Source organism: Podarcis melisellensis (genome assembly GCF_964234715.1).
Source record: "Podarcis melisellensis genome assembly, chromosome: 10".
Lineage (NCBI taxonomy): Eukaryota > Metazoa > Chordata > Lepidosauria > Squamata > Lacertidae > Podarcis > Podarcis melisellensis.
The window spans coordinates 55,220,562-55,236,422 of NC_138542.1; the positions used below are offsets into that span (position 1 = coordinate 55,220,562).

General features: G+C 44.4%; 1 protein-coding gene across 1 annotated transcript in view; it reads left to right on the forward strand.

Moving 5' to 3' along the window:
- Positions 1-15,861, forward strand: part of PTN (pleiotrophin) — a 98,803-nt gene that overhangs the window by 62,796 nt on the left and 20,146 nt on the right. The window contains exon 2 of the mRNA XM_081927496.1: positions 13,457-13,566. Coding sequence (XP_081783622.1) covers positions 13,458-13,566 — 109 coding nt within the window. The 5' untranslated portion in view covers position 13,457. The remainder of the gene's footprint in view (positions 1-13,456; positions 13,567-15,861) is intronic.

Genomic DNA, 15,861 nt, shown 5'->3' on the forward strand with positions numbered 1-15,861 from the left:
AAGATTCAGGACAGAGAAAAGAAAGTATGAGGACAAGGATGGCTAGAAGCCATGATGGCTATGCTCCCCCAGCATGGTCAGAGGCACTAATGCTTCTGAATGCCAGTTTTTAGAAACCACAGGAGTGGCGAGTGCTCTTGTGGGCACCTGGGTGCCTATTCTGAGTACAGGATGCTGAACAAGCTGGCAGATTGGCCTGATCCAGCAGGCTCACATTATGTTCTCACGCACAAGAGAATGCGATCCTTGGGCTTTCTATGCACAATAAGGCAGGGTATTTTTGTTTCCAAATAAATGTTGTTGTTTTTAGAATAGACATATTCTAAAAAGGGGGAGGGAGGGAGAGAGAAGCCCTGTTCTGCTAGAAGAAATCCTAGGTTCTCATTTCAGGGCTTCTCATAAACTCCGCTAACTCAAATGACTTCTGCTGATTACCTCATGCCTATTTCCCTTGCATTTTATTTCCTTCTCCTCCACCAGGGATCGATGGTGAAATGAACCATTACTTCTCAGTAATGCTTGTCCCTCATGCTCCTCTGGAGAAGCAACTTGACAGCACAGTTGTCTGAGGCAGCCTCTTCCTTCTCATTATCCGTCTCACGCTTTCGTGGCTCCGGCTACTGAGCTCTTATTAACTGCTGGTTCTCTCATTTTATTTCTCACTTCCTCTTTAACTGTCTTGTGAGCTCCACTCACCCCTTTAAACTGTTCTGAAGCCCTCTTCCTTTTATCTGGTTCTCCTGTGCATTATCAATACAGAGTGGTGGTCTGATTTTTTTGCCCCTTTTCAGAAGCTGGCACTTGCTCCATGAACTCTAAACCAGGGATGGGAGGGTGTGTGGCCCTTCAGATGTTGTTTGGCAAGTGGAAGTTGGAGCCAAAAAACATTTGGAGGGCCAACAGTTTCCCCGTTACTGCTCTAAATACGTAAAACTGCCTTGAACAGAGTCAGACCATATGGTCCTTGTTGGGCATGGGATTTTCCACCATGGCAACCCTAACTCACTGATGATTCTCCTGCCATCCCTTGTAGCCACAGGTTAGGCATGTTAGCAGAAGCAGCTGAAGAAAACAGACTGAATCCAGAAAACACAGGACCCATCAAACTTCTAAACTAATAGGCCAAATAAAACAGTAGCAGTAAAAATGCTGTACCTAATAGTTTACAGACCAAGTCCTATATCTGGCAGAGCTACTTCTGAACTGGAGAGGAGGTGGAGTTTCAGGCTTCATGCCCTCTCCACGTGCGCGGAGGCTGGCTCTCAGAATGAGGGTATCCCTGGCCATGTCATCTCCTAGCCAGCCAATTAGCTAGCTTAGGGGGGCGTGGCTTACCCTATCTAGCACAGGTGTGGCCGGGGATCACCCTCTTTTGCCGTCCCAGCTCAGTGAATTTTCCAGCCTCGGTTCCTGCTTTTGGAGCATCATAGCCTTGCATCGCAGGAGGGAAGAGCCAAGCAGTAGTGTCGTTGCCTGCTTTCAACAGAGAGGTTTCCTCCTGGGTCAGAGTTCCCTGCCTGCTGCTGCTGCCGCACCAGTTCCCGCCTCTGTTAAGGGAACCCCTCTTTGCTGTTGTTTTTGTTTTAGCACCTGCCAGGGAGCTTCTCCTGCCTGGTGTTCTCTGCCTTCCTGTTTTGCCTGCCTGCGGCTTTCCTTCTAGCATCAGACGCAGCGCTGACCCCGGGGGAGTTCCTAGTTCATGTGCATCAGCAGGTCTCCCCCTACTGATGGTTAACCCTTCCTGGACTTCAAGCAATCAGGCTGAAGCCGGATAGTTGGACCAATGCCTAAGCCAATACCACTCATCATCTATAACCAATAAAGTTGTGGCCATTTTAGCCTATTAGCCTAATTAATTGTGTCATGTGACTTTATTTCCACTGGGGGGAGGCGGGAACTCATCACACAACAGAACATACCAGGATAGGCTTCTAACAGAATGAATCTCCTGCCCCTTTTATACAAAATAAACCAAGGCTGGAGGAAATTCATTTTGCTCCATGCAACTGCTAAGTATGCAACACACCCTTTCCTCCTTACAATCCATGCAGGGATGTCAACTTGAATAAAATGGGGGGGGGGAGGTACGCCCCGTCCCAAATAATTGATCATATGACATGGCACAAGCATACCTTTTGAATGGCAATGCCCATCAAGTTTGTTTCGGGGGGCGTCCTCCAATTTTTTTTAGGGGGTCCTGAAGGGACCTTGCCCCTACCATTTGGCTCTTATAGACCCATGCTCTCTGGAAGCATCCCTGTGTGACTCCTGTCACTGTATCTACTGACTGCATTAAAACTTTTAGAACAAATTAACCCTCAGCTTGCACTCTTTGGTTTAACCGACCCCTCCCTTTCATTGTCGCTGCAAGAAGGACTGCATGTGGTCCAATCACAGCTACCCAAAGATGATGTCACATGGACACCCCTGGACAGGAGTAACTTCATCTAGAAGCCAAGTCTCAGAGGTAGATGAGAATGGAATCAAGAGGTTCTATAGAGAGGAGACAAGACAGGAGTGCCTCTGGTCCATGGGGTCATGAAGAGTCGGACACGACTAAATGACTAAACAACAACAATAGAGGGAAGAGGACACTTGGTGTGGGGGGGGGGAGAGGAGAGTGTCCGTGGATTTTGAGGAAGAACTACAAGCTGCGCATCTAGCTGAAAAGACTCAGCTTGAGGAAGAAGGCAGCAGGAGAGAAGGCCCAGTGAGGAAGCTGAGCTCCACTTCCTCATCTAAACCCTTCTCTAATGGCCTCAATGAGACTTTGAGGGATAAGAAGGACTCTTTGAAGAAACAGAGCCTCCCCCCCCCCAACCAAATCATGGACTTTCCTCCTTCAGCAAGTAGAACAACAGGTTAGGGGCAAGGAGAGAGAAGGTTCAGGATTATTAGTTGCACCTAGTATTAGTCCTACTCATAGTAGATGCATTGAAATTAGTAGGCATGACTCAAGTCCATTCATTTTAATGGGTCTCCTCTGAGTAGGACTAGCACTGGCAACCACCCTATATCTGTGACCATCTCTCTTTCTCTCTCTGATTGAATTCAAATAATTTCTGTGCAAGGTGGTACAAATCAGGGCAGGGATCGTTTCCAAGTGCTTCCTGGCATCTCAGTAGTCCAAATGTAAAGAAGATGCTATAGGCAAATGTTTGCTTAAAGCAAAAGTAATGCTCTGCCATACTGTCATAATGTTAGGATGAAGTGATGGGGGAGGGAAGGCAAACAGCAGAATGGTGAGAAAATGGAGGGAGACCTCTCTCTCTCTCGGTGTGTGTGTATTATGCATGATTTACAACACTTTCATCAATTAATAAACAATTCTACATTTGAACTGTCATAAAGCTATTCCGAGAAAGGCCCTGTCTTACAGTTTTTATATTCTCAACAAGGACCAGTGGCGTAGCGTGGGGGTGCAGGGGGGGGCCGTCCGCACCGGGTGCAACATCTGGGGGTTAGGGGGTGCAAATCCATGGGTTAGGGGGTGCAAATCCATGGGTTAGGGGGCGCAAATCCATGGGTTAGGGGGTGCAAATTACTTGCCTTGCCCCGGGTGCTGACAACCCACGCTACGCCACTGACAAGGACTCATTTTAGGTTCTGATTTGGTTGCTCCTCAAGCCCATACACTTGTGCCAGTGTTATGTGACTGACTAGACATTTCCTTGTTTTGGGGCAATCAACCCTTTTATATCCCTCTACCTTAACTTGGTGCTTAGTTGAGGAGTCGTTCTTTCACATAGATTTTACATTTAAATGGAAATGTACCCAAAACACATTTAAGAGCATTGGCTTCAGCGCTTACACGGAATCGTTCAGCCCTGCATTGGCATTGTGAATCCATCTATTTCAGAAACAGGAGCAGAACAAAAGAAGAATATTTATCCGGGATAATGAAATATTTGATTAGCTGCATGAACCAATTAGGCCAAGCAGGGATGAAAGAACAGAATGTGCCTTTGTGGGATTCTTTATTTCACACAGATCAAACCTTTCTGTAACTGAACTAGCCACCCTTTTCTGGAGATAGGAGCTGTATTACTTGATGGGGTGGGGAAAGGATGGTTAGAGAGGGAGAGTGCCAGTTGCCCAAACCTCCAGGGCTCAGGGTCCTTTCCAACACAGGCTTCTCTAAATATATTCTGTTGAACCAGACAGAAAATAGGGGGAAATGCATATCTTCTTAACAGTTAGGTAGCAATAAGAGATCTCTTTCAAAAATCCTAGGATTCAGGACATCGGAACCCACAGGTAGCTTTCAGGGTCCTGCTAAGGCCCACTAATAATGATAATAATTTTATTATTTGTAGCCCGTCCATCTGACTAGGTTGCCCCAGCCACTCCAGGCAGCTTCCAGCATATACAATAATAATAATAAAACATTTAAAACTTCCTTATACAGGGCTGCCTTCAGATGTCTTCTAAAGGCTGCATAGTTACTTATCTCCTTGACATCTGACTGGAGGGCATTCCACAGGGTGGGTGCCACTACCGAGAAGGCCCTCTGCCTGGTTCCCTGTAACCTCACTTCTCGCAGGGAGGGAACCGCCAGAAGGCCCTCAGAGCTGGACCTCAGTGTCTGGGCTGAACGATGGGAGTGGAGACGCTCCTTCAGGTATACAGGAGTGAGGCCATTTAGGCCTTTAAAGGTCAGCACCAACACTTTGAATTGTGCTCGAAAACATACTGGGAGCCAATGTAGGTCTTTCAGGATTGGTGTTATGTGGTCCCACTGCTAATTTCTGGCTGGGGCTCGTTTCCAGTGTTCCAATTAGCACTTTCAGGTTTCTCATGATTTTCTGCCATAGGCCCATGGCTGCATTTAGCTTTCAGAGGATGCTAAGATGTCAGACCCATCTTAGAAAGACATTCCTTTATGTGTGGAAGAAGATGGGGTGGGGGATGCCTCTCCCAATGTGTTTCCTGCCACCTGTGGTTCTTCAAAAGCCTTGTGCTAAAATGAATTGATGTATTAATTAATCTAACCAATCAATTGACTAAAACCCCAGAACCCAATGGGACCACCTGTTTTAAGAGATGTGTGATGTTTGTCCCCCCACCCCATGGCTTAATTTGACAGACTATTATTGACTTAAAGTCCCCACCACATTAATCTACATTAGTGTGCATTTCTGTGCACAGACAACCCACAACCACAACACTCCCGTATAGTGATGGGCGAATGTGACCAGTTTGTCTTCTCTCGGTTTCTCATTTTTCCAATCTTAAGTTCAGTTCTTCACATTTCTATATCACTTTTTTTAAAAATGAAAAATTATCAGCACTTTAGTGCAAATGTTTCCTAATATTTATGTTTGTATTTGATTTTGCCCAACACACACATTTTTGCAAAGCAATTTACTGCATTATAATGCATTTCCACATGTTATTTTCTCCAAAGTATGCATTTTTGCACACATCTGACCCTACTATATGCATTTCTGTACACATTACTTGGCCGGATAACTTCATCGCAAAATTCAGATAAGTGTGAATTTTGAAGATGACTTTGTTTTGGTTCTCACATTCTTCCAAAAAGTGGGAATTGGGTAGCTCCTCCTTTCGATGTGGGTTGAATTCCCTGCCTTTTACTACTCCCATGCCTCCTCTTTTCTCCTGCCACTCTTACTTGAGCTCTCAAAGTATGTAGGCGCAGGAATTCAATGCTGTGTTTTTATTTCAACCATGCTCCCCAGACAACATCTGAGTGTTCTGGCCTGGCTGGACTGTGTCGCTGAACACTAAAAAACTCTTGCTCATCTGGATGTAGGATAAAGAGGACTGTGTGCATGCAGAAAGTTGCCTACTGTACGAAGGTGAAATTCCCATCAATGGCTCTGCTCCCTTTTGCCTCTGGCTCCACCCACTCGTAGCATGTGGTCCTCAGAAAGTTGCCCATGAAGGAATGTGGCCCTTGGGCAGAAAAATAGTCGCCATCCCCATCCTAGCCCGTGGCCTGCCTAGCTTGTCTTTTGTCATTTGGACCTTTGTGTTTTAGCTTCCAGATCATGCCCTCAGCCTTTCTCCTGCATAGGAGTGTCCCTGTTTTCATTGTAAAATGTTGGAAGTTTTGTGAGAGCAAAGTTAGCCACTGCTAGATAAGCTATGCTGGGCCTCATACCGACAACAACAAAAGTTTTGTTCTTACAGCTTACTGAGGAAGAGATGGGAAGCAGCACTCAGAATCGACTCAGGCCCTCCTTTTGACAGCCATGCTACCATAATGGGCTCTGAGGGTCCAAATAAACCCCCTTTTCAGAAAACTCCAGCTCCCCCTACCCAGCATTCCCTGAAACAGCTGTGTTCACCAGGCACAGCCCTATAGGTCTAAAGTACAAGCACAACCTGTTTTCCTGTACTACTCTAGCACAGAATGACTTAATTGTCCTGAATGATCACCTCATACTGACCTATTGTGAGAAAAAATGGAATTAGTAGTGGCTGGACGTTAAAACCTCTGGCAGCATGTGAACACAACAGACCTTCCATTCAAAGCATTTGTACTTGATCATCCATCCCTGAGCTATCAAATCGTGGTTCTGGCAGCTTTTCCCACCAACCCATGCATTATTCTTTTGAATTAAATTTAAACACATCCTAACAAACGTTGATGAATAGCTAAAGCTGCTGTTCCTGGATCATGAAAATGACCCCAAGAGCATCATTCCCCAGAAACAGGTTTTGCCAAGAGTCCTCCTGCTTTTTCAAGAATTGCCTTTACAGTTTCCTTCTACATCATTAGCACTGTGTAAATGATAAACACGACTGGCAGCTTGCAATTCATGTGTTGCTTAGTTGTGTTTTTGTTTCATACCTGCTAATTACCCACCGTACTTCTAGCAATCGGGCACAAGAGGGAATTATCTAAGCAGATGAAGTTTGTCACGCGAGGATGAGCGAAGCCATACAAGCAGACGTCTCCCCTTCCTAAAGAGATCATCAAGAGACATAGGAACCATTTCCTGCTTTGCCCAAAGTGAAAGCAACAATTCTTGGGAGGACTCTCTGAAATGGTTCAGAGAAGAGTGAGGTCAGGGCTGAGCAGCTTCACTATCTGCAATGTTCCCATAATGCTTTGGCAACAACATGTTACAAATCAGGATTGGAGGTTTCTGCAACTTCCTAAATGGCCTCGGCCCAGTATACCTGAAGGAGTATCTCCACCCCCATCGTTCAGCCCGGACACTGAGGTCCAGCTCTGAGGGCCTTCTGGCAGTTTCCTCTCTGCCAGAATTGAGGCTACAGGGAACCAGGCAGAGGGCCTTCTCGGTAGTGGCGCCCACCCTGTGGAACGCCCTTCCATCAGATGTCAAGGAAATAAACAACTATCTGACTTTTAGAAGGCATCTGAAGGCAGCCCTGTTTAGGGAAGTTTCTAATGTTTAATGTTCTATCACTTTTTATTATTATCATTATTATCTGTTGGGCAGGGTAATAATAATAATAATAATAATAATAATAATAATAATAATAATAATAATAATAATAATTCCATGGTAGGTGAATCCTCCTTAGGGAGATCAAACTGCATGTGTCACAAATGGGTGGGCATCAAAGGGTAAGAGGAAACACTGTGGTAACCAAGCCAATTCTTCCTGGCATTAAGGTACTCACTCAAAAGCCTATCCCACTGGAAATAATGTGGTACATTTAAATGTGCATCTAGCTGCAGGTGCCATGCCCCTGCGTCACATGACTTTCAGTGGGATGCACATGAGTGAGCATCTCAATGCCAGGGAACCTGAACCCACTTGCCTTATCCATAGAGGCAAATGTATTCTTCAGCAACAGATTGCAAGAATGATGGCCATGAACAGGTGTGTCAACATGATCACAAGACTGGATCCAGCGGAGGTTTGGGTGAATATGTTGCCTCTCTCCATTTCAGGGAATATCCATCTTTGTGGGAAATTCAGCAGAGGACTGCTCTGAAATGCAGGGCTATTCGAGGCTACCTTTTTGCTGCCAAACAATTGAAGAGCGGAACATATGCCTTAGGGTCCAATAGGGGATCATCTCACCTTGAAATGAGATTTATCATAAGAGGCATGCCTGGTTTCACAGTCTAATGTGGATATATCGGAAGGTGGCTGAACTTTCCTCAAGACTCAAGCCATTGACACCATTCACCCCCAGGTCTTGCATATATACGGAGTGAATGGAAGCAATCATTGGACTCTGTAATTGCCTCTCCCTGTTGTGGACAAAATCTGGATATTGTTGATGTGTGGGTGGGCTAAAAGACTTTGATCTTTGTCCATTCCAGTCTGAAGTGACTTGCTCCATAAGCTCCTGGACTAATGCGTGAATCGGAAATTAGTTGCCTTCTAGCTTTGAACTTCCCAAACGTTCCAATGCAAAGGTCATATTTTTTGGTGGGGGGGGGGAGGTAGAAAAAGTATACTTGAAAACAAGTATTTTGAGAGAGAGAAATATCAATGCCTGTTCTGAGAAAGAACACATTTTAAAATATTTTTAATGAGCATTTAAATGTGATTTCCTGCAAAAAAACACAAAAACCTTTTCTTTTAATGCAGCAAATAAATGAGTCAAAAGGTATGGAATGGACTAAAGGGTGAAGAAATGGGAAAATGCTATGGGCTGGAAGTAGAGTGATTCACCATTTCCCAGGTGGGACCACAAAATCTAGAAAGCATGGAATATAGGGGGAATCAGTCTTTTTGACCCAGTGGGCACATAGGCAACCTCACTTCTCACAGGGAGCGAACTGCCAGAAGGCCCTTGGAGCTGGACCTCCGTGTCCAGGCTGAACGATAATGGTGGAGATGCTCCTTCAGGTATACAGGACTGAGGTCGTTTAGGGCTTTAAATGTCAGCACCAACACTTTGGTATACAGGACTGAGGTCGTTTAGGGCTTTAAATGTCAGCACCAACACTTTGAATTGTTCCCGGAAACGTACTGGGAGCCAATGTAGGTCTTTCAGGACTGGTGTCATATGGTCTCAGCAGCCGCTCCCAGTCACCAGTCTAGCTGCATATGTACCGGTAAGTAACAGCACCTTGAACTTGGCCCAGTAACAGCTTGATAGCCAATGCCAATCCTGCAAGGAGGGTGACTTTTTGCACCTTTCCTGAATTCAGAACAGATGGAAGTGTGGGTGTCCAATCCTGGCATCTAATGAAACGTGGGCATGTTTGATAGGGCATGTTCAGTGCCTGAAAGGCAAAGCAAGTGCAAGCAAGCAGTGAGCAGGAAGAACAAACAGTCCCTCATGCATTGCAGATTCTTGAGGAAATATTTACAGAAACCTTTCATGGGCAACGTAGGAGGTACCAGTGGGTACATTTGTGCCCACATTGGTGACCCCCATGCAAGATTTGTCAAATGATGCTTGGTGAGTGGAGTGTACATAACGGATTCTTCTTCACAGATTACTATAGTGTCATAACGGGGCTTTTCAGGGATGCTGTTACATCATCGTCTCATGGCCATACAATTAGCTTTATTGCAACCAACATCTTTATGTATTAAAATATGTCCTCTAACGCCGAAGAAGTTAGCACTTTATTCTCCCCGATACTGGGCTTCCCTTCACAGTAGTGCACATCAATAGCAATTATGTGACTTTTCAGCGAGAAGGCAACCAGCAGGAGACACTTAAAAGTGCCAAATGACATTTTCAAACACATTTCATGGTGAGAATTGCTTCTTCCCTTGTCGGATTAGAGACAGAGTCCTTTTACTTTCTTTTCAATATGAACTTAAAGCCTTTGCTTTTGAAGACTGGAGGCTCGTTTATGCACCGCTTTTGTCTTGTGCTGAAATCAGAGCGATGAAAGTCAGTTCCCCCATATCAGTCTGCATAAAATTTATTTGGGAGGGCACTGTCCTCCCGTTGCCCCCATCTCCATAGGGTGGGGAGTTGGAGGGTGGGTAGAGAAGAGATGGGGAACCTGTGGATCTCCAGATGTTGTCAGAGTCCTCTGCCCATCAGTCCCAGCAGGCAAGGCCAATGGAAAGGGATGGAGTGGGCGTTGTAGTACAGCAACATCTGGAGAACTGCAGGTTATGCATTCTTGGGGTAGAGGACTGTTTCTTGGTGCGATTTCTAAATTTGAATCCATACATATACATTAGTATATGTAAATTGTATTCAAATCTCTGCTGTCTTTTGTTCTTTCTTTTGACTATGGATTTCCTCTTTTCTGTGGGTGCATCAGGGCCCCCCCTGAATGGCAGAGTATTAAGGGAGTGCTCTCTCTTTTAAATGAAAGATTTCATTATTATTAAAGCTTTAAAAGGAAAGAAAAAACAATGTACAAAAGTTAACATAAAAACTGAAAAAGAGAAAATAAAGAAGAAAGAAGAAATGAAAAGAAAAAGATTTCTTTTTAACATAATTTTAATAATTTTTTATTAGGTTTTACATTTTTATCATATTGCAACATATCAGATCATCAAACTCAATAATATACATTCCCCCAATTTGCCCCCCCCTCCCAACTTCCCTCAACTTCCTCTTCTGCCCCCCCATATTGACTCCCCCTGCTTGCTTTCAGATATCTTCATATCATATCTCTATATTAATTGTTATTGTCTCTTATCCATCTATCCTCATCTTTATAGTTTTTATACTTATTCTTTTGTTAATTGTGTTTACTCAAACACATTTTTTTCTTTTTTTTCTTTGAAAAGTATTTCTGATTCTTTGTCAGCTACAGTATCTATAAAGGTAAAGGGACCCCTGACCATTAGGTCCAGTCGTGGCTGACTCTGGGGTTGCGGTGCTCATCTCACTTTATTGGCCAAGGTAGCTGGTGTACAGCTTCCGGGTCATGTGGCCAGCATGACTAAGCCACTTCTGGCAAACCAGAGCAGTGCACGGAAACACCGTTTACCTTCCCGCCAAAGTGGTACCTATTTATCTACTTTCACTTTGACGTGCTTTCGAACTGCTAGGTTGGCAGGAGCAGGGACCGAGCAACAGGAGCTCACCCCGTCGTGGGGATTCGAACCACCGACCTTCTGATCAGCAAGTCCTAGGCTCTGTGGTTTAACCCACAGCGCCACCTATGTCCCCTTTTCTCATTATGGATTGGCATAAATGGCTACAAATTGATTTGGGTCCACTCAAGCCTCTCTGTAGCGATCTGTCACTACCTCAGCCCAATCCAGATTCAGCACAAATGGTTAAAATAAACAATGCAGTTCAGTTTGGGATTCAGACAAAATGGTTGTACAGCCCTACTGAAGAATGTTGAAACACTGTGAATATTAAGGTTCTTGCTGTTGCTGTTGTTGTTATTATTGTATGTGTATTAAGGAGAGAAAAAGAAGGATTACTTTGGCTGCATCAAATATGCTGATTTTGGCAAGAATATAAGAATTGTAAAAAAAAAAAAATGGCCCTGCCTCACTAACAGCATGCTTCCCCCCTTAACTTTATAGAAGTTTCAGAACAATATGAAGAGGTTCACAACAACTGCCCCCCAAATCACTAGAAGTGGGGTCCACTTTTTTCAGCATTTATTATGAACAAGCTAAGTAGTTTATACTGAGTCCTAAGCAAAACAGTTTTTGAAAAGCTTTTAAAACACAATGGTAATGTATCAATAATAAACAGCAATTTATAATACCAGCAAAACCCCCAAAGTGATAATCTAAGAGCAAACTATAAGGTGATTCTAGATCATGGTCCTGTGTATGTAGCATGAAAAGCCCATTTGCAAATGGGGGGGGGGACTGGATTTCTTAAAAAGAATGTGCTTTTGATTTTAAAATGTGTCTCTTTTGCATTCTGTTCCACCTCAAAGCATTAACCTATGAGAAGCTCAAAGGCATTTTTAGCTGTTTGTGTTGAAACAGCCGCATGCGATTTAGTTATCAGCTTTTATGCTAACCATAGCATCTGGATTCTACAGCATTTCTGTTGCTGCTGTTCCCCCTTCTCCAACTTTTGCTGTGGTGAATGTGGGCAGACCACATTATCAGGCTGCAATGCAAAACCCACATTTCTTGTAAAAAGTCGCACTGAACTCAATAGGACTTTCCTCTGAGTAGACGTATGCTGCTTGGGCATGATGGGACTTGTAGTCTTAAACATCTAGAGGGCACTAGCTTGGTCAGTTAGTGTAGAATTAGGGGGCAGGTTGAGATATAAACTTCTTCATTCTTTTCTCTAAGGCTGCTTTGCCACTGATAGTCCCCAATTCTCCAACATGCCTTTAATTCCACTGGTCAAAAGATAAGCTCAACCTTTCCCAATTTGCTGCTGCCTTCGTGCTCTTGGGTGCCCAGTTCCCACATACCCAGCAGCCAAAGGAAGCAATGGTCAGGGATAAGTCCAACAATACCCAGAGGGCACCAGGTTGAGGAAGGCTTGAGAGTGCTTAGCACCCCCCAACGGATTTCTATAGAAAGCTTTTAAACAAGCTTTCTAAACAAAATGGTGGCAGGAAAAGAGAAATGATTATCCCATCAAGAGTTATTAGAGAGCTGCATCAAGGAGATGACAAAAATAAATAAATTAATGGAGCAATTAGTAATGGGAGGTCACGAGTTTCCGTGGTTTTCTTATTTACAACTAGCAGAGAGATGTAAGTTGGATTAAAAGATGGGGCATGGAACAAAGTAAGATGGATTTAGAGATGCAATTGTGTAATGATGATGAACATGTTATATCAAAAATGTATAAACACTGGCTGAAATTTGAAATGGAAGATGAACAAGTTAAAGAATGCATGATTAAATGGGCACGTCTTTTTCATAAGTCTATAGATACTGTATGGGCTCCCTCGGCCAATAAAGCGAGATGAGCACTGCAACCCCAGAGTTGGCCATGACTGGACCTAATGGTCAGGGGTCCCTTACCTTTACCTATAATGAGAAAACCACATACCTTCCAAGTGTCCCTATTTTCCAGGGACAGTCCCGGAATTACGAAAGCCACAGGTGCCAACTCCTAGGGGCTGAGGTGTGTCTTCAGCCCTCTCAATAAATTTTATAGGGGGGCTCAGCAACCCCAATATTGAGGGGGCTGAGGGTGGAGCTGAGAGCGGCACAGCATCAGTGACAAACATCTCCTGAGCACGAGAGAGGAGGAGCTGTGGCCATTGAAGCTGCACAGCATTGGGCTCCATGCTTAGCCCCCTGCCCACAATGTTGTGCTTCTGCCTCCACCTCCTGCCACTGCTGCCGCTGGTGCAAGCCTGCTAGGCTGCTAGTGAGGCCGCCACCACAAGGCCTCCCAGGTCGCTAGAAGAACCTTCGACTTTGTATCAAATCTGGGGGACATTTCTTGGAGCTCATCTTCTAGCTTCCTAATAAGATCCTTGATCTCCTTTCACGTGGATGTGCTTTATTCCATTAGCAGTACACTATGAGTACAAACAGTGGTTTATTTAGTCGCTCTGGAGCATCTTACCTATATATTGTCTGCATATACCATGTATTGCCTTCTGATATATTATCCGCCTCTTAATTCCCAGAATGCAGAAACGGCAAGAACAGAGTCGTGTATTTACAGCTGTCCTCTTCGCGTTTATTTTCCTGCTAGCAGCCGTGAGCACTACCGAGGCAGGGAAAAAAGAAAAGCCAGGTAAGGATGCTATTGCTTGTTACGAGTAATTTCGAAAAGTGGGGAAGTTTTCACTTTCCTTGTCTGTTTTATACATGTGTTGGTCTACAAACTGTTTTCTCCCCCCTCCCTTTCCCCCTACCTTGACTAGTTGGGGAAATGTTGGGAAGAGGAATTCAACATCTTGCTATGTTGGTCGTTCCATCATCACAAGCATTTCAGCTTGCAAGATGGAAACATATGCTTCCTTCCACATCCTGTTCTGGGGTTCTCCTGTCCCCCCCAAGCCAGTTTTAGGAGGCACAAGGGGAAGAAGAATGTCCTGCTGCAGAATTCTGTGTGCAAGCTTCCTCTGATTTCACTCAGGTGAATCCTGCCCATTGTCATTAACATCACCACTTTTTTGGGGAGGGACATATCAGTCATCTTGGGATGCGGGTGGCGCTGTGGGTTAAACCACAGAGCCTAGGACTTGCCAATCAGAAGGTCGGTGGTTCGAATCCCCACAACGGGGTGAGCTCCCGTTGCTCGGTCCCTGCTTCTGCCAACCTAGCAGCTCGAAAGCACGTCAAGTGCAAGTAGATAAATAGGTACTGCTCCAGCGGGAGGGTGAACGGCGTTTCCGTGTGCTGCTCTGGTTCACCAGAAGAGGCTTAGTCATTCTGGCCACATGACCCAGAAGCTGTACATCGGCTTCCTCGGCCAATAAAGCGAGATGAACGCCGCAACCCCAGAGTCGGCCACGACTGGACCTAATGGTCAGGGGTCCCTTTACCTTTACCTTTATCAGTCACCTAAAACACTTTGTAGGTGCATCACTACATCACAGCCATGGAGATGATGGATGGACAGCAATTGCAGTCTAGGGCTAGAGTGCTAGACTGCCACCCCACTCCTATGTATGAAGAAAATATGGACAAATTCGTCCATTTCACCCCTCCAGGTTTCTCATTTTCCCAATCTTAAATTAAGTTCTTAATAATAATAATATTAAGCCATCTGGCTGGGTTTTCCCATTCACTCTGGGCGGCTTACAACATATCTAAAAACATCATCAAAACATCAAGCATACAGGGCTGCCTTCAGATGTCTTCTAAAAGTTCTATAGTTCTTCATCTCCTTGACATCAGAAGGAAGGGTGTTCAACAGGGAGGGCGCCACTACTGAGAACTATTTCTGCAACCATTTGCAATTTTCTTTTATATATAAATAAAATCCTCATGAATATTTGTTGGTACTTTGGCCTGAAATTTCCCCCCATAAACCTCTGTTCAAACTTCAGCTACGCTGGGGGAAGCCTTTCCATAGAGTCTGCATGACACTTTCAAGAGTGCCATCACAGCAAACCAGGCACAAGGATCCATAGGGCATGCAGTTTCCCATGCATCCTATAGAACTTACTTGGATATCAAAGTTCTGATAGTGAGGCATCGCCATTGTGAGGCCTTGCTACCACAAGGGTTTTGTTTCATTTTAAGTGTGGGGTTCATAGGAAATGGGATTCAGGAGACCTCAAGGAGTGGTCACCCTCCGATGACATCATCAGGAGAGTGATTTCTCATTAGCTCAGAATGGAGGCCACCTTAATTCATGCCTGGATTGAAATGAGCCCGAATTAAGTAACTTTGGCTGAGCCCACTATAAATTGAGTCACATGTCTCTATTCATGGTAGTGGTTATCATTTGGTCACATTACTTATGCTATGGGATGAAAATGTCTTGCTTGGTTCTCAGGATTCATTCGAAGGATAGGAAAATTACTCAGGCTTTTCAGGTCCTCTCATTCAAAATTTGCCTTGTGCCTTATGGCAAATATTAGGGTTTTATTGGGCAGGCTCCTCAACTCTCTCTTCTCCCAGGGGACAGATTCAACTGATGTGAGAATGTCAAGTACTTTGTGCTTTGTTATGAAATACAAAGAAACCATTAACTTTTTTTTGACAAAGTGACTGGGGACTTGCTGAAGTGACAAGTTGCTGATGCTGTGTTTCATTGTAAATGGCAATGGAGGAATTGAATGCAGCAGAATCTGACATCCCTGGAGTCGTTGGCTTACAGCAAGGAAGAAATATAGCATCATATCTTCAAAACTGTCTGATTCAGGAAGGTCTTGGAATGGCTGCATCGCTACGTGAGGGAGGGGAAAACATTTGAGAAAGAAAGGGTTGCTGAACCCCAAGATCAGTTAATTTTAGCAAAGAACTAGCTCTGATCTTATACAGTTTGATCATATATAAGTGGTTAAGCAGGGGAATCTCAGACTTGCCTCAAGGTTTGTATTAAGTAGAGTACAACAAGGATGCAGTTACCCAGTGG